General features: G+C 37.4%; 2 protein-coding genes and 1 pseudogene across 10 annotated transcripts; 1 reads left to right on the top strand and 2 right to left on the bottom strand.

The window, feature by feature from the left end:
• The first annotated feature begins 1418 nt into the window (after window positions 1-1418).
• Window positions 1419-16721, top strand: LOC126586842 (ent-kaurene synthase 5, chloroplastic-like). 9 transcript variants are annotated; one of them, XM_050251808.1, is made up of 15 exons: window positions 1419-1682; window positions 2297-2349; window positions 2436-2480; window positions 12548-12788; window positions 12880-13060; window positions 13562-13779; window positions 13878-13998; window positions 14085-14182; window positions 14264-14487; window positions 14588-14700; window positions 14836-14934; window positions 15093-15308; window positions 15443-15584; window positions 15920-16165; window positions 16253-16721. In XM_050251808.1, the coding sequence occupies exons 1-15, from the start codon at window positions 1631-1633 to the stop codon at window positions 16553-16555; spliced, it is 2352 nt and encodes a 783-aa protein (XP_050107765.1). In that variant the 5' UTR covers window positions 1419-1630; the 3' UTR covers window positions 16556-16721. The 9 variants fall into 9 exon arrangements, with proteins under 9 accessions (XP_050107765.1, XP_050107761.1, XP_050107763.1 ...); XM_050251804.1 differs by having other exon boundaries at window positions 2430-2480; XM_050251806.1 differs by lacking the exons at window positions 12548-12788; window positions 12880-13060; window positions 13562-13779; ... (7 more) ...; window positions 15920-16165; window positions 16253-16721 and adding exons at window positions 2807-2987; window positions 3329-3546; window positions 3640-3760; ... (6 more) ...; window positions 5624-5869; window positions 5957-6354 and having other exon boundaries at window positions 1433-1682; window positions 2436-2721.
• On the bottom strand, window positions 6220-7816 carry LOC126586844 (UDP-glycosyltransferase 88F4-like; annotated as a pseudogene).
• On the bottom strand, window positions 16648-19517 carry LOC126584489 (UDP-glycosyltransferase 88F4-like). The gene is made up of 4 exons (XM_050248847.1): window positions 19316-19517; window positions 19032-19196; window positions 18505-18911; window positions 16648-16896 (listed from the first exon to the last, which is right to left on the bottom strand). The coding sequence occupies exons 1-4, from the start codon at window positions 19515-19517 to the stop codon at window positions 16648-16650; spliced, it is 1023 nt and encodes a 340-aa protein (XP_050104804.1).
• Between the last annotated feature and the right edge of the window lie 1137 nt (window positions 19518-20654).

Genomic DNA, 20654 nt, shown 5'->3' with positions numbered 1-20654 from the left:
TATGGTACTCACTAGTGACTACCTAAGTATTATCCTTATTTAATTGAGAAAAATATGTATTAATATTCAATATTTATTATAATCGTTGATCAAATTGATGACATCATTCAATTTAAAAAAATAAAATAAAAATTCTCATATTTGATATTAGTATGCAATGAATTTATAACATTAATGACAATTTTCCTTCTTTTCTTTTAGCAAAAGCATTAATTCCCCTTGCCACTTAGTAATATGGTCTACTGGTATTCCTCTTCATTTATAAGTGAGAGGTCTTAGGTTTGATTCTCGCAAAAAACGAGTTTGAACCACATTATTGTTAGCTCATTGTGAGGCTTAGTCTACACCCTTAGTGTAGATAATATCGTTTGTTCAAAAATAAATTTTTTATTAGTCCCCCTTACAATCCACATAGAATTAAGGGTAGTGCTATTCACACACCCATTTTCTTTTCTCACATAGCCTTGTTAATTTTTGTCCATTAATCTTTTTCAATTCATTCAATTTGACTACTAGAAATTGAGAGTTAAATGAGAGGTAAAAATAGGTGTGTGATAGCACCATTGTGTACATCCTACATCATACATGCAATAGGATTTTTTAGGAACCCGAGAAATGTAAAATTTGTAAGTTAGCATAATTAATGAATTTGTTTAGGTGGATCCTAGTCATAGAGTTTTGTTCGAGTAAACAAATTATATTGGTTTTTTGTGAAGAAAATTGAGTTTGAGGGGGCTAAAGTCACATTTTCAGAAAAAAAATTCAAAGGATGGTAAAAGACTAATGGTGCACAAGGCCAACTAAACATGGAGTGAGACTTACTTCCATGTGGAATGATACTACCATGGTGTTCTTAACTAATAGTGCACTGTTATGTGGTAAAATCAAACACATGTTACTGACTTAAATGGATGATATTGTCCCATTGACATATCAGATATCGATAAGTCATTTCCCTAAAAATGAGTTTTGTATCCCAAACTTTAAAGGAAGGATATTGGAGAGTAATTTTAAGAGATGGTGATGTTATTTATTTATTTATTTATTTATTTTTACAATTTAAGCTACAAGATTCTTGTTTATAATTTGTCTTTTGGATGGAGAAATTTTGTTTGTGGACAAGGACAATTTCATCTTATAATAAGTAGACAATAAATCTATACTTTGTAATATTGTAGTTATTAAATAATATTCATGATTAATCAAATAAAAAATAAACATGTTATAATATAAGTCCAGATGCTTAGTACCTACACATATCAAATTTGGTATTCCAAAATTTGTCAAATGACATTTTGAGTAGGTGACAAAATTATGGACATTGACATGTAAAAAATATGCTGTAAATTATGATATAACAAATCTAAATATATAATACACAGATATATATATATATATAGAGCAGTAGGTGTCAATGGTTCGAAGGAAGGCGAAAGAAGCGCAGACAGCAATTTACTTGATGATTTTTTTTGTCGTTTAGTCTCTCTTGCTGGGCGTATATTGTGCCATTTTTATTCCATTTTTCTGTTTCCATTTCTCCACCAATATTTATAATTAGACTCTCCAGAGTGAGAGTGAGCTTCCTGGAGTTGCTGCAGCTATCAGAATCTCTCTCTCTCTCTCTCTCTGCATGTCTTTCTCTCACCTCAGCACTCTCAGACTTTCCACCTTTCCCTCACCAGGTCTATCTCTCTCTCTCTCTCTCTCTCTCTCTCTCGCCATTTTTTCTGTGGTTTTGTTTTTGTTATGTTTTTTTTGGGATCATGCATGATTTTCTCGAATTGGGTATTTTTATTTTGTGTTGAATCTTTGTTATCTTGAAAAAGCTTGTGTCTTGATGGTATTGATGTCCCAATTTTAGAACTTTACTTGTCAGTGGTTGGTGAAATTGTACTTTTGAATTGTTGGTGACCTTAGTGCTCAGGTGGGTTTTATTTTATGGGAATCCCCTACTCGTTTAGGCTTGCAGACACGCGTGTAGCCAAGTTGACTAGAGCATGTGCTCCCAAGTTAGAATCCCCTGCGCGTTGTTTAGATTAGATTAATTAGAATATTGCGCGGAAGAAGAAAATATAGGATTGATTGCAACTAGAAGAACCAAAAGAAAGTTCTTTAGTTAGTAAGCAATTAATATGCAGGTTTACTGGCTTCTTGTGAAGATACATTCAAGTTTGGCAGTCTGATTTATGTGTTGATGTAAACATGTGAAGGGTCACTGACCTCTTGGATTTCTGCTCCTTAATATGTACCTTTTTTTAAAAAAAAAATTCTGGACATTATTTCTTGCCACAAGCAGCTTCAACAATGTCGAGATTAAATGGGGCAGCGGAGGTCAATGCTGCTGTTTTGGTAAGATAATCCTCCTAGTTCTATGATTTCCTACATACTCTTTTATACCGTTAACGATATAAATTTGGTTCTTTTAATAGAAGCAGAGTTCTGAGGGTACGAAAGAAAGAATAAAGAAGATGTTCGACAAGGTTCATCTCTCGGTTTCCTCATATGACACTGCTTGGGTGGCAATGGTCCCTTCTCCAAATTCCCCAAAGGACCCTTTTTTCCCCGAATGCGTAAACTGGTTATTGTGTAATCAACTCCATGATGGCTCATGGGGTCCTCCTAATTTGCAACCCTTGTTCACGAAAGATGCTCTCTTATCTACCTTAGCTTGCATCCTTGCACTGAAGCAGTGGAATGTTGGCGAAGAACAAATTAACAAGGGTATAACCGTTATTCTTGGTTCTTGCTAAGTTTCCTCCATTAATGTTTCAAACATGAACACCTTAACATCCTCTTGTTGTTTTAGGGCTACATTTTATTGAATCAAATGTAGCTTCAGCTACTGATGAAGAACAACAATCTCCTGTTGGATTTAATATATTGTTTCCTGCGATGATTGAGTCTGCAATGAATTTGAAGATGAACCTTCCCTTGGGTGCACCAACCCTAGACGCCTTATTTCACAGAAGAGACTTTGAGCTGAAAAGGTATATTTTCATTTTATTTTATTTTCTTGTTTTAAGTTCGGTTCCATCTTGTAGTAATTTATTTATTATTACATCCTGCTCTCACTAAGCAGTGAATCCCATGGAGCTCAGCTTTTTCTATGTGGCTTTGTATGTTAGAACCTCAGGAACTGTTCCTTCATCACAGGGGAAAGAAACTATTTTCTTTTCTTTTCTTTTGATAGGAAGGGAATGGATATACATGATATAATCAGTTCATATGCTAGTGATAATAATAGAAATGTATCAGTATAGTTATACTTTTGTTTTGCATCCTAAACGATTCTGATTGACGATCCCTGTTCCAAAATGTTATTATTTAGAGGCTATGCAAGCAACTCAGAGGGGTGGAGAACGTTGTTAGCATATATTTCAGAAGGATTTGGAAAGTCGCAGGATTGGGACCTGGTCATGAAGTATCAAAGGAAGAATGGGTCCTTGTTTAATTCACCAGCAACCACCGCCTCTGCTTTTGCTCACCTTAAGAATGCTGATTGCCTTAAGTACCTACGCTCACTCTTAGAGAAGTTTGGGAATGCAGGTTTCATACTCAACATTTTCCATTAATTTCCTAGGTGTATTTATGTACTACATCAGGATAAAGCTTCCAATGTTTTCAACCTACCTTTTTCAGTTCCAACGGTCTATCCTCTAGATAAATATGCCCGCCTTTCTATGGCTGCCAGTCTTGAAAATTTGGGTATTGATCGACATTTCAGGGAGGAAATTAGAAGTGTACTGGATGAAACATACAGGTAATTTTTCCCATATAAGTATACCCCAGTTTCGAGATTTTATTAGTTTTCATCCATGGGAAGCATGACATTAGCCAACAAACAGAAGCTGGCTGCAGAGTGATGAAGATATATTGTCAGATGCTGCCACCTGTGCAATGGCGTTTCGACTCTTACGTGTTAATGGATATGACGTTTCTGCAGGTATTTTCAATTTTGGGTACCTTGGCTTTCATGACTATGTTTTGGCAAAAAAAAAAAAAAAATGTAACTGAGTTATGCTGTCTTTTAGATCCATTAACTCAATATTCAGAAGATCGTTTGTTCAATTCCCTTGGAGGGTATATGAAGGACATCGATGATGCCTTAGAGTTGTTTAGAGCTTCAGAAACCATCATACATCCAGATGAATCCGTTCTAGAGAAACAACATCACTGGACAAGTCATTTTCTGAAGCAGGAGTTATCCAATACTTTAATTCGGGGTCATAATCTGAATAAGCATATCGGCCTAGAGGTAGCCTTCTATGCTAAGCCTATCTGATTTATCTGACATCTTTAATCTCCTATAATCCCAAGATAGTTCATAAATTAAAGCAACTTTTGATTGTTTCCAGGTGGATGATGCTCTTAAACTTCCTCGCTATGCAATTCTGGGCCGATTGTCAACCAGAACAGCTATAAAATATTACAACACAGATAGTACAAGGATTTTAAAATCGTATTATCGGTAAACTTCTAGTATTTTCTTTGACAGCTCCTCTTCTTCCTTTTCCCTTCCTTTTAAGAAAAATTTAATTTGTTCTGAATTATTCTGAAGGACCAGTGGATATAACCTATTATTCCTTGCGCTCGTCTTATGTTAGTTGTTTGAATATTGGAAATGAAGATTTCCTAAAGCTGGCTGTGGATGACTTCAATAATTGCCAATCTATACACCGTGAAGAACTCAACCATCTTACTAGGTACGTACAGTACTCTCTCTCCCAAGCCGAGCTTCTTGGTACTAGTGTTTCCACCTGATCTTGATATAATATAAGTGAAGGAGAGTGCAGTTGTATAAGGAAGTGCAGAATATTCTAATTTATTTGTTTGTGATTTTACCTAAGCAGGTGGGTTGAGGAGTACAGATTAGACAAGCTAAACTTTGCTAGACAGAAGCAGGCATACTGTTACTTCTCTGCTGCTGCAACCCTTTTTCCTCCCGAACTATCAGATGCACGCATATCATGGGCCAAAAATGGAGTCCTTACGACTGTGGTTGATGATTTCTTTGACGTTGGAGGTTCCGAAGAGGAACTGATAAACCTCATACAATTGGTTGAGAAGTATGTTTCCTTTTCCCATTTGTTTCTTATTTCTGTTGGATCCATTGTTGGGCTACAAGTCCTGCTTGTGCTCCTAGTCCTTGTTAGTTGTTTCTGACTTGAAGGTCTTAAATTTTCATGTATTTGGGCTTCAGGTGGGATGTGAATGTGAGTGTTGATTGTTGTTCCGAGAATGTTGAAATTATATTTTCAGCACTCAAGAACACAATCAACGAGATTGGAGCCAGGGCATTCACGCGGCAAGGACGCAGTGTGACAAGTCATGTTATAGAGATTGTAAGTTGAAATATTTTAATTTGTCCTTGTCATCGTTGTTTCGGTTCATATAAAATGTTTTTTCTTAGAGCACTAGCTGTCTCCTGAACTACTTAAAATGTTTCAAGTACTTCACTTTCACGAAGTATCTTACAATAACCCGAACACTCCCTTAACATTGATTCTGATGGTACTTTATCGTGACTGTCTAGTCGATGATAAGACCGTTATTTGAGTTTTCTATTCATTGACTTCATGAAAAGAGAGTAAAGGGATGAAATGAGCTCTGTTTGATTTTCCAGTGGTTGGATTTGATCAAGTCTATGTTCAAGGAAGCCCAGTGGTTGAAAAACAAGTCGGTTCCAACAATGGAGGAGTATATGGAAAATGCATATGTATCCTTTGCCTTGGGACCGATTGTCCTTCCAGCTCTCTATTTGGTTGGGCCTAAGCTTTCAGAGGAGGCTGTAGGAAGTTCCGAATTTGATCATCTGTATCGACTCATGAGCACTGCTGGGCGCCTTCTCAATGATATCCAAGGGTTTAAGGTAGACAACATCCCCCCATTCTCCTTCTATAAAAGTAATAATATCCCATCTAAAATTGTTAACTCTGAACTCTTGGCTACGTTGCAGAGGGAATCTGCAGAAGGGAAGCTAAATGCTGTGTCCTTGGCCATGATTCATGGCAACTGTGTTACCGAGGAAGAGGCCATTAACGAGATGAAGAATGTAATAGTCAGCAAGAGGAGAGAATTGCTAAGATTAGTTTTGCTCGAGAAGGGGAGCGTAGTTCCGAGAGCTTGCAAAGATTTGTTTTGGAACATGAGCAAAGTGCTGCACCTGTTTTACGCTAAGCATGATGGATTCACAGCACATGATATGATGAAGACGGTAAATGCAGTAATGGAAGAACCTATCATTCTCAGCGAACTGTAACTTTTGTGTAATACATCTACAAATAACTGTCTTCTAAGTTTGCATCTTCATTCTGAGATTTAATCCAAATGCAGATTCCGAAATTGCTTATCCAATGACATCTCTCCAGTTTTCTTGCTCCTTTCTCTAAGCGCTTTCCCTCTTTCCAACTGCATCAACTCCCTCACTTTCCTCTCCAATTCTTCCCCGCTCACGAACCCATCTTCCTCTCTCTCTCTTCCACCCTTAACGCTATTTCCATGTCGTTCACCAGAACATTTCTGTTCATGTGCTGCTCCTTATACAGTGGCCATGCAATCAATGGTACCCCGGAAACCACTGCTTCGAGCACCGAGATCCAGCCATGAACTTGCTTTGTTTTCACATCTACCGGTGGCTTCTTCACCACCCACAGAAACCTCTTCCCACTCCTCTCCAACCCTTTTGCTACCTCTTTCAGTTGAATCAGCGAGAATGATCCCCTGCTTCCGAAACAGAGAAATATCACGGCACAACAGGCAGTCCTCCTCCCCTTCCGCGGTAGCATTACCGGATTCTTTCTCTTCATCAATCGAGGGTCCAATATGGTACACAGGCGGAGTGGGACCATCAGAAACGCAGAGACCTTGGACTATAGCCTTTAGGGTGGAAGCAGGCTCGAGTTCTTCGACTGTGTTGACAATGATACCGTTGGATTTGGAAAGATGTGAGCAGAAGTAGAGCATGTCCCAGTAAGCAGGGCGGTCTCTGTCGAGCATTGGCTGAACCATGTGGATGGCCTTCAGAGGGGACTTTTAATCCGGGGATTTCGAAAACAGTGTTGGTGATGTCCTGGAAACTCTTGGTGGTTTGTTCATGGAGTTTGGGGAAGTACAAGAAAGCCGCAAGAGCTGCTGCACCAGAAGTGTAGAAGTAATAGGTTGGGATGTGGAGTTCCTTTGCGATGGGAAGCGCAGAGATGCAGAAGAAGTTGATGATTAAGGCGCGAATGGCGGTGGAGGATTTGGAGATATCTTTGGGGGCACGGCGGATATGGGGATCATTTTGGGTATTTTGAATGAGAGGGCGGGAGACGTTCTGGGGCCCGTAGCGGGGGAGGACAAGCTTGCCGAGCTCCACAACGGAGACTAGGTGCCCCATTTGTGGAGCTGCCTAGAGCACTATAGCATCTCCCATATTTCTGTGAAAACCGATGCTTCTGCTGCTGCTTTACTTGATCTGAGAACCCTAAACTCACAGTCAAGAAATTCAGCAGAATAAGCGCTGGTTCGGTATTGCTGTGCTTTGAAGAAAAATAAGTTTCTGCTGTGCTGTGAGAATAAGTAGCTGTGAAATAAAGCAGCAGAGTGTTTGGTAAATTTTTTTGTAAAAGTGTTTTTGAAAAAAAAAAGTAATATTATAGTATTTGGTAAACTTTTATGTAAAATAGATGTGAAAAAAAATCGGTTTTTCAAAGCTGGGTTTTGCAGCTTTGTGTTTTTGGTTTTTTTTCATCCAAAATTGTGAAAAAAAACTGAAATTGAATGTTTACCAAATACAAAAAAGCTTCAAGTTTTTTTTGATACCCACTTTTTTCAGAATCTCAAAACCAAACCAGATATATCACTCGTGCTCATGTGTAATTTGTTACAAGGAATAGAGGGCCGAACAAAACTTAATTTGTTACAGGTAAAAGAAATCAAGCAGAACGACAAGGAAGACCATGATTTGTGACGCATTGGCATATAATATTACGGACGGATCCACAAGCGTCTAAATAAAATATTTAAAGGATTAAATTTTTCTTTACTGCAAGTTTCAAAGACAAAGACAAACACGAAACACGTGTTCTTTGTCAAGCTCGTTGAGAATCAATAACTACAACCACAACATGTGTTGTTCATTCAACACAAAAGCCGAAGACCACCCATGACCCTACTCTTGGTTCCAATTTGTTTAAGATCAAGCCTCGACAATCCCAGATCAAATTACATCCGATACAAGAACAAATACTCGCCACTCTTAGATGAAACTCAAGATTGAAAGTCAAATCAAAAGAATATTCTTTTAAAAGAGTATTATAATCCTAAACAGTGTAAACACTCAATAGTACAAATATTATTTTGTATAAAAAAACTGCTAGAAATTTGGAGCACCATTGTGCTCGGACTTTTCAATGCTCCCCTTCAATTTCAAACCTGGTGCTATCACTCTCAAATTAAAAATATTCGCCACTTGTAATAATTACACTAACATTCATTGAAATTTATAGAGTTTTCACAAAACTCATTCACATAAAACATTTCACAAGCATCCATTCTAATTACCTCTCATACAACTCCTTTAGTCAAAATTTTGCTCATAAATTTACTAATTTACCATTATAAATTACTTGAAACTAATAAAGAAAAACTTTATCATTAAGAAAAAAAATTATAAATCATTAAGAAACCTCATTTATAATTTTTATTGTTATAATCAACGTCTATCACATGTTAATTGTATTTATCTACCTATATGAAAGATTTTATTTTATTTTTTTATTTTAAACTGTATCACTGATTAATGTATCTTATTTGTAGGTGTGGTATGTTTTTGTATCTTTTAGTTAGGTTTCATATTTCACTTATAGATATTATGTTTAATTTTTTATCTACCTATGGCCTAGATTTTTGTTCATAGTTTACCTATAACACAGATTGTATTACATATTATTTCTTTTTATAATCTACCTTTATCACAAAAGTTAATGAATTTAATTATTTTATCTAAAAAAGACAAAATTAATATAAAAATATGTAATTAGATAAATGAACTCAGTGTAAAAAACAACCTATATTTTTTAACCTAGATATAAACGCCCTAAAAAAAATGTGCATACCATATTACCATGTGCCATTCCATATTGTATTCTATTAACATATGACCACGTGATATGCCATGTGCTATAGCATATTACCATGTGCTATCCCGTATTGTATACTATTTATTTATGATGAATTTTTTACGTTATATAGCAAGTCTAAATTATAAATGTAATATATAATAAGACTCTCCAGTGTGAGAGTGGAGATTGAGCCTTCTGGAGTTGCTGCAGCTTTCACAATCGCTCTCTCCATGACTTCCTCTCACCTCAGCAATCTCAGATGCTCCACCTTTCCCCCACGAGGTCTCTCTCCCTCCCATCTCTGGCCATTTTTTGTGTAGTTTTGTTTTTGTTATGTTTTTTTGTATATCATAATGTTTGCCGGGAAATTTAGAAAAATAACCATTATTATAATTTTATGATAATTATAACTAAACCTTGATCTCACAACAACCAAAACACAACCTTTAAACTACCTTACAATGAGAAATTAATCTCCATCATTTTTTTGTTTTCATTATTCCCTACAACTTTTGAACTACTTTGCAACTTTCGGATTTCTCACCTTAAATCAGAAAGAATGAAAGCATCCTTCGATTTTGTATAAGCAGCAGGGATTTTGCATAACTCAATATAGTGAACTTAATTGGGGCTATGGGACACAGCAGCCTTTTTTGACCTATGTCTTTGCAAGCATTAGAGATTTTACATAAGCAGCATGGACGCGAGGAATATATTCACTTTGCATAACTTTGATTATTTTTTGTTTTTACTTCATCCTTTCATTCTGGTTTAAAGGTTGCAGACATCTAAAGATGTAGTTAAAGGTTGCAGACAATAATGAAAACAAAAAAGTGATCAAAATTAATTTCTCCAATTGGAGCCAACTTTTCAAAAATAATGTGGGAACTCGAAAAACTCTCTCCATCTATATTCAAATCTGCATTTTTATAGGTTGTGTTTTAATTGGTGAGAAACCCTAAAATTAAGGATATATTAGTACTTTTCCATAAAGTTTTGGTTATAATTATCATAAAATTAAAATGGTGGCTTTAATTCTATATGAGACCTAAAATTTGGTTATTTTTCCAACTTTCTCATATTTGCCCCCTCCCCAATTCTTTTAGAAAAAAAAAAAAGTTTGATCTTTACATAATAATCAACAAAAAATTTCAAAAAAAATCATGCACTCAAACACGTCCAATACCAGAGCTCTTTCAAATGTTTCTAAAAGAAGAAAAAGAGAACGTGTTCATCACTGATATTGAAACGAAAAGAAAGTAAATTTGTATATTTATCTTTCCGCATTCCCAGTACATTTGAGAAATTTTTTCTTATCAACGAAAAGTAAAATCACACTAACGCGCTTAATCATCGCACGCAGAGATTTGTAAACAAATTAATATTTCCAAACCACTATTTAGAATTACTTATAATAAACCTATCTAGAAGTTGAAATTCAACCCAAAATAAACATTAGGCACATCACTAACAGTTTAGAAAGAGCGAAGGTGTATAAAAAAAACATAAACCCATAACTCACAATGAATCGATACTCAAAAGGCAGCAGCACAACAATCGCATTAAAAAAATACATGTTTCACTAAACATTTGCATGCATATTTCACTTATAAAACCTTCAACATATCCATATCCAAATAATTCAAAAACTAATCAAAGCAGTTGAACCCACACGGTAAAATAAGTCTTTCAATTTGGATCTACATTCTATTGACTTTACATGAAGAGCTTATGTACAATAAAAAAGGCGGATCTCTGAGTTTCAACTATATACAATTTCAAAAATTACCCACATTGATTAGTCTTTCAGTTTGCACTTACATTTTACTGACTCTATATTAAGAGCCCATGTACAACAAAAAAAGGCAGACTTCAACAACTTAAAGGATGGACTTCTAAGTACCAAATATATACAATTTAAAAAATTGCCTACATTGTTCTATTTTCCATGACTTAATTTCTAAGTTATCTGTTCTTGGGCTCATCACAAACTTTTCACATTGTTCTGTATTGCCAACGAGCACCTCGCTCTTCTTTGTACTTCGTTTTCCTGTAGAGACACTTTTATTGTCATTGAATATATTGTATGGCTGATACATTGCCAGTGAGATTTGTGTTCAAGTAAGTTCATTTTTGATATGTTGCCAACTGAGAAGACGCAATCTCAACCCAATTAGTAAGCAAGATCTGCCCAAAAAAAAGGATTGGGGTACCATCACCTACAAACAACCCATAAGTTGTTATGATCTCTATGGCATTTGAAGTGGTATGATTGTACACATAGAGTTTGGAATGAAATTTACGTGCTGTTTGATTTTAAATTTTTCGAACTGCAGTTGAAGTCTTGAAGGTTTTCTCTCCATTTATGTCCTAGTTCCTATCCACCCTAAAATAAAAATGGAATAAAACACTGATCTTCTTTCTATCATATTTGTTCTTTTCTCTTCTAGCGTAACATACATTGTAAAGTTGCTTCTTACTGAAGTGTGTATGGGCAAGAACTATGCTGTTATGTTTTCCTTTGAATGATCTTTTTCCAAATCCTTTACTGAAACGTGTTTCTAATTTTTGAACATCCTAATACATGGATAATGCTGCTTGGCCAACAACTCTCCTTGCTCTGCTTCTTTTAAGCTCAAAACTTTCACACTCAATGAATCAAGTAATCCTTGTTTTTGATACCCTTTTGGAGTTTGATTTTGAAGTTGTTACATTTTTTTTTTCTGATTTGAATAAAGGAAGGAAAATAATTTTGAAGAGGAGTATTTTTGCCGTTTTTGTGCTTAGAAGAGTGTTTTTCCCTTTGAATTTTAGCATATATAATTTTGTAGATAAGTGCCTAGTCAAGTTGACTATAGTATGTGCTCTCCAAATTAATTTGGCTATGGCATGTGCTCTCCACCCTACGCGTAGTGTTTAAGACCTCTCATTTATAAGTGAAGAGGAATACCACTAGACCGTGTCATTTAGTACTACCGTCAAGTAGTATTCCTCTACACTTGTAAGTGAGAGATCTTAGGTTCGATTCTTGCTAAAGGAGAATTTGAATTATATTATTGCTAGCCCGTTGTGAGGCTAAGTCCATACCCCTCCCCTTTAGTGTAGATAATATCATTTGTTAAAAAAAAAAAAGTGTCGACACCCTACGCGTAGTTAGATTAATTAGAACATTACACGGAAGAAGAAAATATAGAATTGATTGCAACTAGAAGAACCAAAAGAAAGTTCTTTAATATGTACCTTCTTTCTTGCCACAAGCAGCTCCAACATCGCCGATATTAAATGAGGCAGCGGAGGTCAATGCTGCTGTTTTGGTAAGATTATCCTCCTAGTTCTATGATTTCCTACTCTTTTATACTGTTTACGATATAAAAAGTTTGCTTTTTTAATTTGAGCAGAGTTTTGAGGGGACTACACTAAGAATAAAGAAGATGTTCGACAAGATTGATCTCTCGGTTTCCTCATACGACACAGCTTGGGTAGCAATGGTCCCTTCTCCGAATTCCCCAAAGGACCCGTTTTTCCCCGAATGCGTAAACTGGTTATTGTGTAATCAACTCCGTGATGGCTCATGGTGTCCTTCTAATTTGCATCCCTTGTTCACGAAAGACGCTCTCTTATCTACCTTAGCATGCATCCTTGCACTGAAACAGTGGAATGTTGGCGAAGAACAAATTAACAAGGGTATAACCGTTGTTCTTGGTTTCTTGCTAAGTTTCCTCCATTTATGTTCTATAAATGAACACCTTATAGAACATCCATCTTGTTCTTTTAGGGCTACACTTTATCGAATCAAATTTAGCTTCAGCTGCTGATGAAGAAGAACAATCCCCCGTTGGATTTAATATATTATTTCCTGCGATGATTGAATCTGCAACAAATTTGAAGATGAACCTTCCCTTCGGTGCACCAACGCTAGATGCTATATTTCACAGAAGAGACTTTGAGCTGAAAAGGTATGTTTTCATTTTGTTTTATTTTCTTGTTTTAAGTTCGGTTCCATCTTGTAGTAATTTATTTATTATTATATCGTGCTATCACTAAGCAAGTGACCCCATTGAGCTCACCGTTTTAGATGTGGCTTTGGCTTTGTTTATTAGAACCTCACGAAGTGTTCCTTCATCATGGATATTCGCAATATAATCAGTTCATATGCTAGTCAGAATAATAGAAATGCATTGGAAAAGGGAAGAAATATTTTTTTTGTAGGCTAGGGTTCAGGAAACAGAAAACCTAAGCTCTGATACCATGTAGAATTGTAAAGTATTGATTCAATTAATATCACAATGGTACAAATATATACTAGTCAAGCGCCTTGTTGTACAAGTAAGCCTAAGCCCATGGGAATTTACAAAACCTAACCCCAACAGAATCCTAACCGGATTCTCCTATACTAACAGTTTTGCATCCTAAATTATTCTAATTTAAGATCTCTGCTTCAAAATGTTATTATTTAGAGGTTATGCGAGCAACTCAGAGGGGTGGAGAGCGTTCTTAGCATATATTTCAGAAGGATTTGGAAACTCGCAGAACTGGGAGCTGGTCATGAAGTATCAAAGGAGGAATGGATCCTTGTTTAATTCACCAGCAACCACCGCCTCTGCTTTTACTCACATTAAGAATGCTGATTGTCTTAAGTACCTACGCACACTCTTAGAAAAGTTTGGGAATGCAGGTTTGGTACTCAATATTTTCCATTAATTTTTTAGGTGTATTTATTTACTATACTACATGAGGATAAAGCTTCCAATGTTTTCAACCTACCTTTTTCAGTTCCAACGGTTTATCCTCTACATAAACATGTCCGTCTTTCTATGGTTGCCAGTCTTGAAAGTTTGGGTGTTGATCGACATTTCAGGGAGGAAATTAGAAGTGTACTGGATGAAACATACAGGTAATTTTTCCCATATATGTATACCCCAGTTTCGAGATTTTATTAGTTTTCATCCATGGGGAAGCATGACATTAGCCAACAAACAGATGCTGGCTGCAGGGTGATGAAGATATATTTTCAGATGCTGCCACTTGTGCAATGGCATTTCGACTCTTACGTGTTAATGGATATGATGTTTCTGCAGGTATTTTCAATTTTGGGTACCTTGGCTTTCATGACTTTGTTTTGGCAAAAACAAATGCAACTGATTTATGCTGTCTTTTAGATCCATTAACTCAATATTCAGAAGATCGTTTCTTCAATTCCCTTGGAGGGTATATGAAGAACATCGGTGATGCCTTAGAATTGTTTAGGGCTTCAGAAACCATCATACATCCAGATGAATCCGTTCTAGAGAAACAACATTACTGGACGAGTCATTTTCTGAAACAGGAGTTATCCAATACTTTAATTCAGGGTCATAGACTGAATAAGCATATCGGCCTAGAGGTAGCTTTCTGTGATAGACCTATCTTATTTATCTGGTGCCTTTAATTTCTTATATTCTCAAGATAGTTCATAAAATAAAGCAATTTTTTATTGTTTTCAGGTGGATGATGCTCTTAAAATTCCTCGCTACGCAATTTTGGGTCGGTTGTCAACCAGGACAGCTATAAAATATTACAACACAGACAGTACAAGGATTTTAAAATCTTATTATCGGTTAACTTCTAGTATTTTCTTCGACAGCACCCCTTCTTCCTTTTCGCTTCTTTTAAGAAGAATTTGATTTGTTCTGAATTGTTCTGAAGGACCAGTGCATATAACTTATTATTCCTTGCGCTCGTCTTATGTTAGTTGTTTGAATATTGGAAATGAAGATTTCCTAAAGCTGGCTGTGGATGACTTCAATAATTGCCAATCCATACACCGTGAAGAACTCAACCATTTTACTAGGTACGTACAGTACTCTCTCTCCCAAGCCGAGCTTCTTGTTACTAGAGTTTCCACCTGATCTTTATTTTTTTTAAGTGAAGGAGAGTGCAGTACCTAAGCAGGTCGGTTGAGGAGTACAGAGTATTCTAATTTATTTGTTTGTGAATTTACCTAAGCAGGTGGGTTGAGGAGTACAGATTAGACAAGCTAAAATTTGCTAGGCAGAAGCAGGCATACTGTTACTTCTCTGCTGCTGCAACCCTTTTTCCTCCCGAACTATCAGATGCACGGATATCATGGGCCAAAAATGGCGTCCTTACAACTGTGGTCGATGATTTCTTTGACGTTGGAGGTTCCGAAGAGGAACTGATAAACCTCATACAATTGGTTGAGAAGTATGTTTCCTTTTCCCATTTGTTTCTTATTTCTGTTGGACCCATTGTTGGGCAACAATTCCTGCTTGTGCTCCTAGTCCTTGTTAGTTGTTTCTGACATGATGGTCTTAAATTTTCATGTATTTGGGCTTCAGGTGGGATGTGAATGTGAGTGTTGATTGTTGTTCCGAGAATGTTGAAATTATATTTTCAGCACTCAAGAACACAATCAACGAGATTGGAGCCAAGGCATTCACGCGGCAAGGACGCAGTGTGACAAGTCATGTTATAGGGATTGTAAGTTTGAAATATTTTAATTTGTCCTTGTCATCGTTTGGGTGTGATGAATATAATAAAATGTTTTCTTAAAGCACTAGCTGTCTCCTGAACAATTAAAATGTTTCAAGTACTTCACTTTCACGAAGTGTCTAACAATAACCTGAACACTCGCTTAACATTGATTCTAATGGTATCTTGTCGTGTCTGTCTGGTCAGTGATAAGACCGTTATTTGAGTTTTCTATTCATTGACTTCACGAAAAGAGAGTAAAGGAAATTTAAATGTTCATTACTAAGTTCAACTTCCTTTATTCATTTAACTGGGGATGAAGTGAGCTATGTTTGATTTTTCAGTGGTTGGATTTGATCAAGTCTGCCTTCAAGGAAGCCGAGTGGTTGAGAAACAAGTCAGTTCCAACAATGGAGGAGTATATGGAAAATGCATACGTATCATTTGCCTTGGGGCCAATTGTCCTTCCAGCTCTCTATTTGGTTGGGCCTAAGCTTTCAGAGGAGGCTGTAGGAAGTTCCGAATTCCATCATCTGTATCTTCTTATGAGCACAGCTGGGCGCCTTCTCAATGATATCCAAGGGTTTAAGGTAGACAACATCCCCCCATTCTCCTTTTATAAAAGTAATAGTATCCCATCTAAAATTGTTAACTCTTAACTCTTGGCTACGTTGCAGAGAGAATCTGCAGAAGGGAAGCTAAATGCTGTGTCCTTGGCCATGATTCATGGCAGCGGCATTACTGAGGAAGAGGCCATTAACGAGATGAAGAATGTAATAGTCAGTAAGAGGAGAGAATTGCTAAGATTAGTTTTGCACGAGAAGGGTAGCGTAGTTCCGAGAGCTTGCAAAGATTTGTTTTGGAACATGAGCAAAGTGCTGCACCTGTTTTACGCTAAGCATGATGGATTCACAGCACATGATATGATGAAGACGGCATATTCAGTTATAGAAGAACCCATCCTTCTCAGTGAACTGTAACTTTTGGCTTGTGTAATAGAGCTACAAATAACTGTCTTCCACAAGTTTGCATCTTTTTTCTGAGATAATATAAGTTTTCATTTATATAATTTTTACCAAATCCAAATGCAGTTTAAGAAAACTTGCTTATCCAATGCTATTAACAAAGTTAACCAAGTTTCAAGTCTACGAACCAGTCTCTCCCAAAGCAGCCATTGCCATCTCTGCATTTGCTTGCTCCTTTCTCTAAGCGCTCTCCCTCCTTCCGACTCCATCAACTCCCTCACTTTCCTCTCCAATTCTTCCCCTCTCAGGAATCCATCTTCCTCTCTCTGCTCCACCCCGGTCGCTATTTCCATGTCCTTCACCAGATTATTCCTGTTCAGATGCTGCTCCGCGTACAGTGGCCAAGCAATCAATGGTACGCCGGAAGCCACCGCTTCGAGCACTGAGTTCGGGCCACAATGTATCACAAACCCACACACCGATTCCTTCTTCAACACCGCTGCTTGCGGAGCCCATGACTTCACCACCATGCCCCTGTCATTGGTCCTTTCCAAGAACCCTTCAGGCAACAGACCCTCCAAATCAAAGTCGTTGTCAACTCCATGAAGCCGCTTTGTTTTCACATCTACCGGCGGCTTCTTCACCACCCACAGAAACCTCTTCCCATCCCACTTGTATCCCACAAAATCTGCTAATATTGAAATTGAGAGACTTAGGATGGAGGCAAGTGAGAGAGAGAGGAAAGGCAAAGTATTGAGTCAGCAAATGTGGTTGCACAATTGAGGAAAGAGCATACCGATTCAATGGTGGCACACAACAGACGGGTGGACTTGGAAGTGGAGAACATGAAGCATGAAATGAGGGCTAAAATTATGTCCGCGCTGAAGAGGACTGCTGATGGAGGCATGGTGGAACTAAATGGAGTTGATGTGACTCAAGTTTGTGTCAATAGAATTGAACAAGGAACTGGTTTGGAGATCCAAGCAAGTGGAGAAGTTGAAGATGACGGTTTTGTTGTGCTGCAGAATATTGGCATAGATGATGAGATTGGGTATCGTCCATGCATGGTGAATGTCACTGGCATTAGTAAGTGAAAAGTTAACTGTGATCCTTTTTGTGAATTTTGCTTGATGTATATAGTACAAATGCCATAGGGAAGGCATAGAACCAATTAGCAGATTTTATTAGTTATCAGTTTGTTGTTGGTGGATGTGCATAGGTACATAGGTGTTATAAAATATAACGTCATCACCCTTGGGTACTTGGTTGTGTTGGACAACAGCGTTGAATGTAATATGCTTTCTTATGTAGCACAAACCTTGTTATTGATAAATCTATTGGATATAAAGTGTGGTTGGTTGGAAATGTGAATCCTTTTGCAAATTTAAATTTCATGTGAATTTTATATTAAAAAGCTGAGTTTTAATATAGTACAGAGATATTACTAAAATGCATGTAATACAATTCGAACCTACTAGCCATTTGGAATGCTGTAGATTCACACCATTGTTGGTGCCTATACTTTAAAAGCCATTGATCCTAATAGAGACACATATGATTGGTGTGTGTATGAGTATGAAAGGCACCAATGTTAGTCTCAAATCTAGCTACTAATAAGAGGGACAATGAGATATTTTGAATTTTAGAAATAATTATAAAACCATAAAAAAAGTTGTACTATTCACATACACACAATGCAATATTGGTAGCCATTGCTACAATAGAGTCCTCTACATAGAACATGTTCTCTAGTTTAGTGGCTGCTTGGTGCCCATTGAGGTTTGCCACCAATGAGAGTGTCCACAAATGACAATAGACACCAATGAAAAGAGTGGCTTTTAGCCAAATTTCTAGTAGTGGGTGTCCATTTTCTACTTTACGTTGTGCATTATTTATCTTGTAGTAATCACATTCCTGACACCATCTTCCTCTCTCTCCTCCACCCTGGTCGCTATTTCCATGACCTTCACCAGATTATTCCTGTTCAGATGCTGCTCCGCGTACAGTGGCCAAGCAATCAATGGTACGCCTGAAACCACCGCTTCGAGCACTGAGTTCGGGCTACAATGTGTCACAAACCCACACACCGATTCCTTCTTCAACACCGCTGCTTGCGGAGCCCATGACTTCACCACCATGCCCCTGTCATTGGTCCTGTCCAAGAACCCTTCAGGCAACAGACCCTCCAAATCAAAGTCGTTGTCAACTCCATGAAGCCGCTTTGTTTTCACATCTACCGGCGGCTTCTTCACCACCCACAGAAACCTCTTCCCATCCCACTTGTCTCCAACCCTTTTGCTATCCCCTTCAGTTGAATCAGCGATAATGATCCTCTGCTTCCGAAACAAAGAAACATCACGCTTCGACTTTGCTGCTTATCTAGTCACTAGAGGCAGTCCTCCTCCACCTCGGTGGCAACATTACCAGATTGTTTTTCTTCTTCGATGAAGGATCCAATGCAGTATACAGGTGGAGTGGGGCGATCAGAAACGCACAGACCTTGAACTATAGCCTTTTAGGGCGGAAGTGGGCTCGAGCTCTTCAAATGTGTTGTCAATGATTCCTTCGGATTTGGGAAGATGTGAGCAGAAGTAGAGCATGTCGTCCCTGTAAGCAGGGTGGTCTCGGTCGAGCATTGGCTGGACATTTGGATGTCCTTCAGAGGGGACTTTAATCAGGGGATTACGAAAACAGTGTCGGTGAGGTCCTTGAAACTCTTGGTGGTTTGTTCATGGAGTTAAGTGAAGTACAAGAAAGCCGCAAGAGCTGCTGAACCAGAAGTGTAGAAGTAGTAGGTGGGAAGGTGCAGTTCCTTTGCTATGGGAAGCGCAGAGGTGGAGAAGAAGTCGATGATCAGCGCGAATGGGGAGTGCTTAGAACCGTGGTTGATGATTTTGCTGACATTGGAGGTTCCGAAGAGGAAAATAAACCTGATGATACAATTGATTGAGAAGTATGCTTCCCTTTTCCCGTTCATTTCCCATCTCCATTAGATCCATTGCTGGTAAAAAATTTCTGCTTGTGCTCCTGATTTTGACTTTCCTGCATGTAAATGTGAATGTGAAACCTCATGTGAATGTGATTCACTTTTCCATCTCCATTGATCCATTGTTGGTCCTAAAGTTCCTTGTATTTGAAACCTCAAGTGTGTGAGCGTCGATTGTTGTTCTGAGCACGTTGAGATAATATTTTCAGCACTTAAGAATGTGATCAATAAGATTGTAGCCAAGGCATTGGCACGCCGCACCGTGACAAGTCATTTAATTGAGATTGTAAGCCGAAATCTTTTAAATTGTTCTAACAAGGGAATCTAAGGCTCGTTCTAGTTTGCTATGTAAGAAATACTTACGTTCGTAAACAGGATAGAAATGCTTTTATTAGAAGCATGTTGAAATTAGCATTGAAAATCCCAGTGCTTTATAACTTACACTCTCTCATTAAAGATACATTTTTTCAGCCAAAAAGATATACATGTATTATACATCTCCATGTACACCCTTAACGACATATGTTGTTAGTCCATCTCTCATACTCTCCAAGGCGTTACATTGACCGAAGCCTAATAGCTGCCTCTTGAGATATGGCAATGTCCACTATGATCAAACCTGAGCCAAACCGAATCTAAAATTTGGTGCAATCGATTCATTGACAACCAATTTTTCTTGAGGAACTGTTGTACACTTGCGGTTCCAACTTGTAGCTTTCTACAATTCAGTTACTAATTTTAAGTGTGAGATAGTTCGAAACAATGGACCATGGTTTTCCTTGTCGTTGTCACACCCATTGATGCTGCAAATGTTTTCTTTTCACAATAGCTTTCTTTTTTCGGACAAATAAAAGGATAAGCCAACCATTGTATGTGAGGCTCACTTACAGTAAAAAGTGTGTCAACAAGTTCTTTTTTTTTCCAAATAATATAATTCATATTTCTATGCTAAAACCGCAAGCTTTTTTAGTTGGTTAATTTTCTAGATTGTACATGATACGTCTGTAATACTTGGTCTTTAAATTCGTGTTAGTCCTAAATTTTAAGTCTAGGTCTAGAAACAGTGGCATTGTCTAGAAATGGTGACCATTGTTAGAAATAGTGTCATTGTCTAAAAAGGGTGAACAC

This window comes from Malus sylvestris, chromosome 10 (genome assembly GCF_916048215.2).
Source record: "Malus sylvestris chromosome 10, drMalSylv7.2, whole genome shotgun sequence".
Lineage (NCBI taxonomy): Eukaryota > Viridiplantae > Streptophyta > Magnoliopsida > Rosales > Rosaceae > Malus > Malus sylvestris.
The sequence above is the reverse complement of the archived record's forward strand: the minus strand, read 5'-3'. Positions and strand labels throughout refer to the sequence as shown.

What these genes read in the sequence shown, in the direction of transcription:
- LOC126586842 (XM_050251804.1), top strand. Translation starts at nt 1,631, where the DNA reads ATGTCTTTCTCTCACCTCAGCACTCTCAGACTTTCCACCTTTCCCTCA. An exon ending in AGAGACTTTGAGCTGAAAAG is followed by an intron (nt 13,061 to 13,561) that starts GTATGTTTTCAT and finishes GTTATTATTTAG; the next exon opens with AGGTTATGCGAGCAACTCAG. An exon ending in CAAGTCATGTTATAGGGATT is followed by an intron (nt 15,585 to 15,919) that starts GTAAGTTTGAAA and finishes TTGATTTTTCAG; the next exon opens with TGGTTGGATTTGATCAAGTC.
- LOC126584489 (XM_050248847.1), bottom strand. Translation starts at nt 19,517, where the DNA reads ATGAACGGGAAAAGGGAAGCATACTTCTCAATCAATTGTATCATCAGG. An exon ending in CTATAGTTCAAGGTCTGTGC is followed by an intron (nt 18,912 to 19,031) that starts GTTTCTGATCGC and finishes CTAGATAAGCAG; the next exon opens with CAAAGTCGAAGCGTGATGTT. An exon ending in ACAGGAATAATCTGGTGAAG is followed by an intron (nt 16,897 to 18,504) that starts GTCATGGAAATA and finishes AATCTGGTGAAG; the next exon opens with GACATGGAAATAGCGACCGG.